The 1,042-nt window shown below is 31.5% G+C and overlaps 1 protein-coding gene across 1 annotated transcript in view; it reads left to right on the forward strand.

Moving 5' to 3' along the window:
- The window catches only part of LOC106474299 (GPI ethanolamine phosphate transferase 3-like), a 9,831-nt gene extending 9,183 nt beyond the window's left edge, over positions 1-648 (forward strand). Inside the window, exon 7 of the mRNA XM_022402621.1 lies at positions 193-648. Within this exon, the coding sequence (XP_022258329.1) occupies positions 193-405 (213 nt within the window). The 3' untranslated portion in view covers positions 406-648. The remainder of the gene's footprint in view (positions 1-192) is intronic.
- The last annotated feature ends 394 nt before the right edge of the window (positions 649-1,042 follow it).

The following is a 1,042-nucleotide window of genomic DNA, read 5'->3' on the forward strand; positions in this document are numbered from 1 at the left end:
AACATCATGTAGCTATAAAAACATGATGTTAGTTGGTAGATATTGTTTAACAACTTAAATTCTCGACCTGCTTCCATTTTATAAAAACCTTAAAATTTAAAATATTTGTAAATTTTTGCCTATTGTTATAATGAAAAAAATTATTTATGAGTATCGAGTTCTTTAAAAGTACATTACTATTTTAATTTATAGCTGCTAGCTTCCTCGGCAGCTTGTGCCTTGCATCGACGTCACCTGATGGTTTGGAAGATATTTGCTCCAAGGTTTATGTTTGAAGCTGTTGCCATGGGAGTAACAATATTTGGTGTGATGTTAGGCTACTTGTTTACACTAAGAGTTCATCTTGCTTTACGGAACTGGCTTGAACAGAAATCCCTGGAATTTGGGATCGTGGATTATAGATAGAAAGCTAGCCATCTTGTCTTCACTGAGAAAATGTCCAACAATCTCACCTAAAGTTCTAATGACAAGAACGAAACTTGTTTTGTGTACCTCTCAAGCTGTTATATGTGTATGTGTAATGTGCACTTGTGTAAGAATGAGCATTATAAGTTCTTTTATTAAGTACCAAATAATTACAGTAAAATCCAATCTCACATGTATTTAGTACCCACTAATTAATAAATTGTACAGTAGAATCATTTCACACTTTCTGTTAGTGTCCACTAATTAATAAATTGTACAGTAGAATCATTTCACACTTTCTGTTAGTGTCCACTAATTAATAAATTGTACAGTAGAATCATTTCACACTTTCTGTTAGTGTCCACTAATTAATAAATTGTACAGTAGAATCATTTCACACTTTCTGTTAGTGTCCACTAATTAATAAATTGTACAGTAGAATCATTTCACACTTTCTGTTAGTGTCCACTAATTAATAAATTGTACAGTAGAATCATTTCACACTTTCTGTTAGTGTCCACTAATTAATAAATTGTACAGTAGAATCATTTCACACTTTCTGTTAGTGTCCACTAAGAATGAACAGTAGAATACATTACTACTTTTGTTATTGTCCACTAAGAATGAACAGTAGAAT

The sequence above is a fragment of the Limulus polyphemus genome, unplaced genomic scaffold (assembly GCF_000517525.1).
Source record: "Limulus polyphemus unplaced genomic scaffold, Limulus_polyphemus-2.1.2 Scaffold7046, whole genome shotgun sequence".
NCBI classification, from domain to species: domain Eukaryota; kingdom Metazoa; phylum Arthropoda; class Merostomata; order Xiphosura; family Limulidae; genus Limulus; species Limulus polyphemus.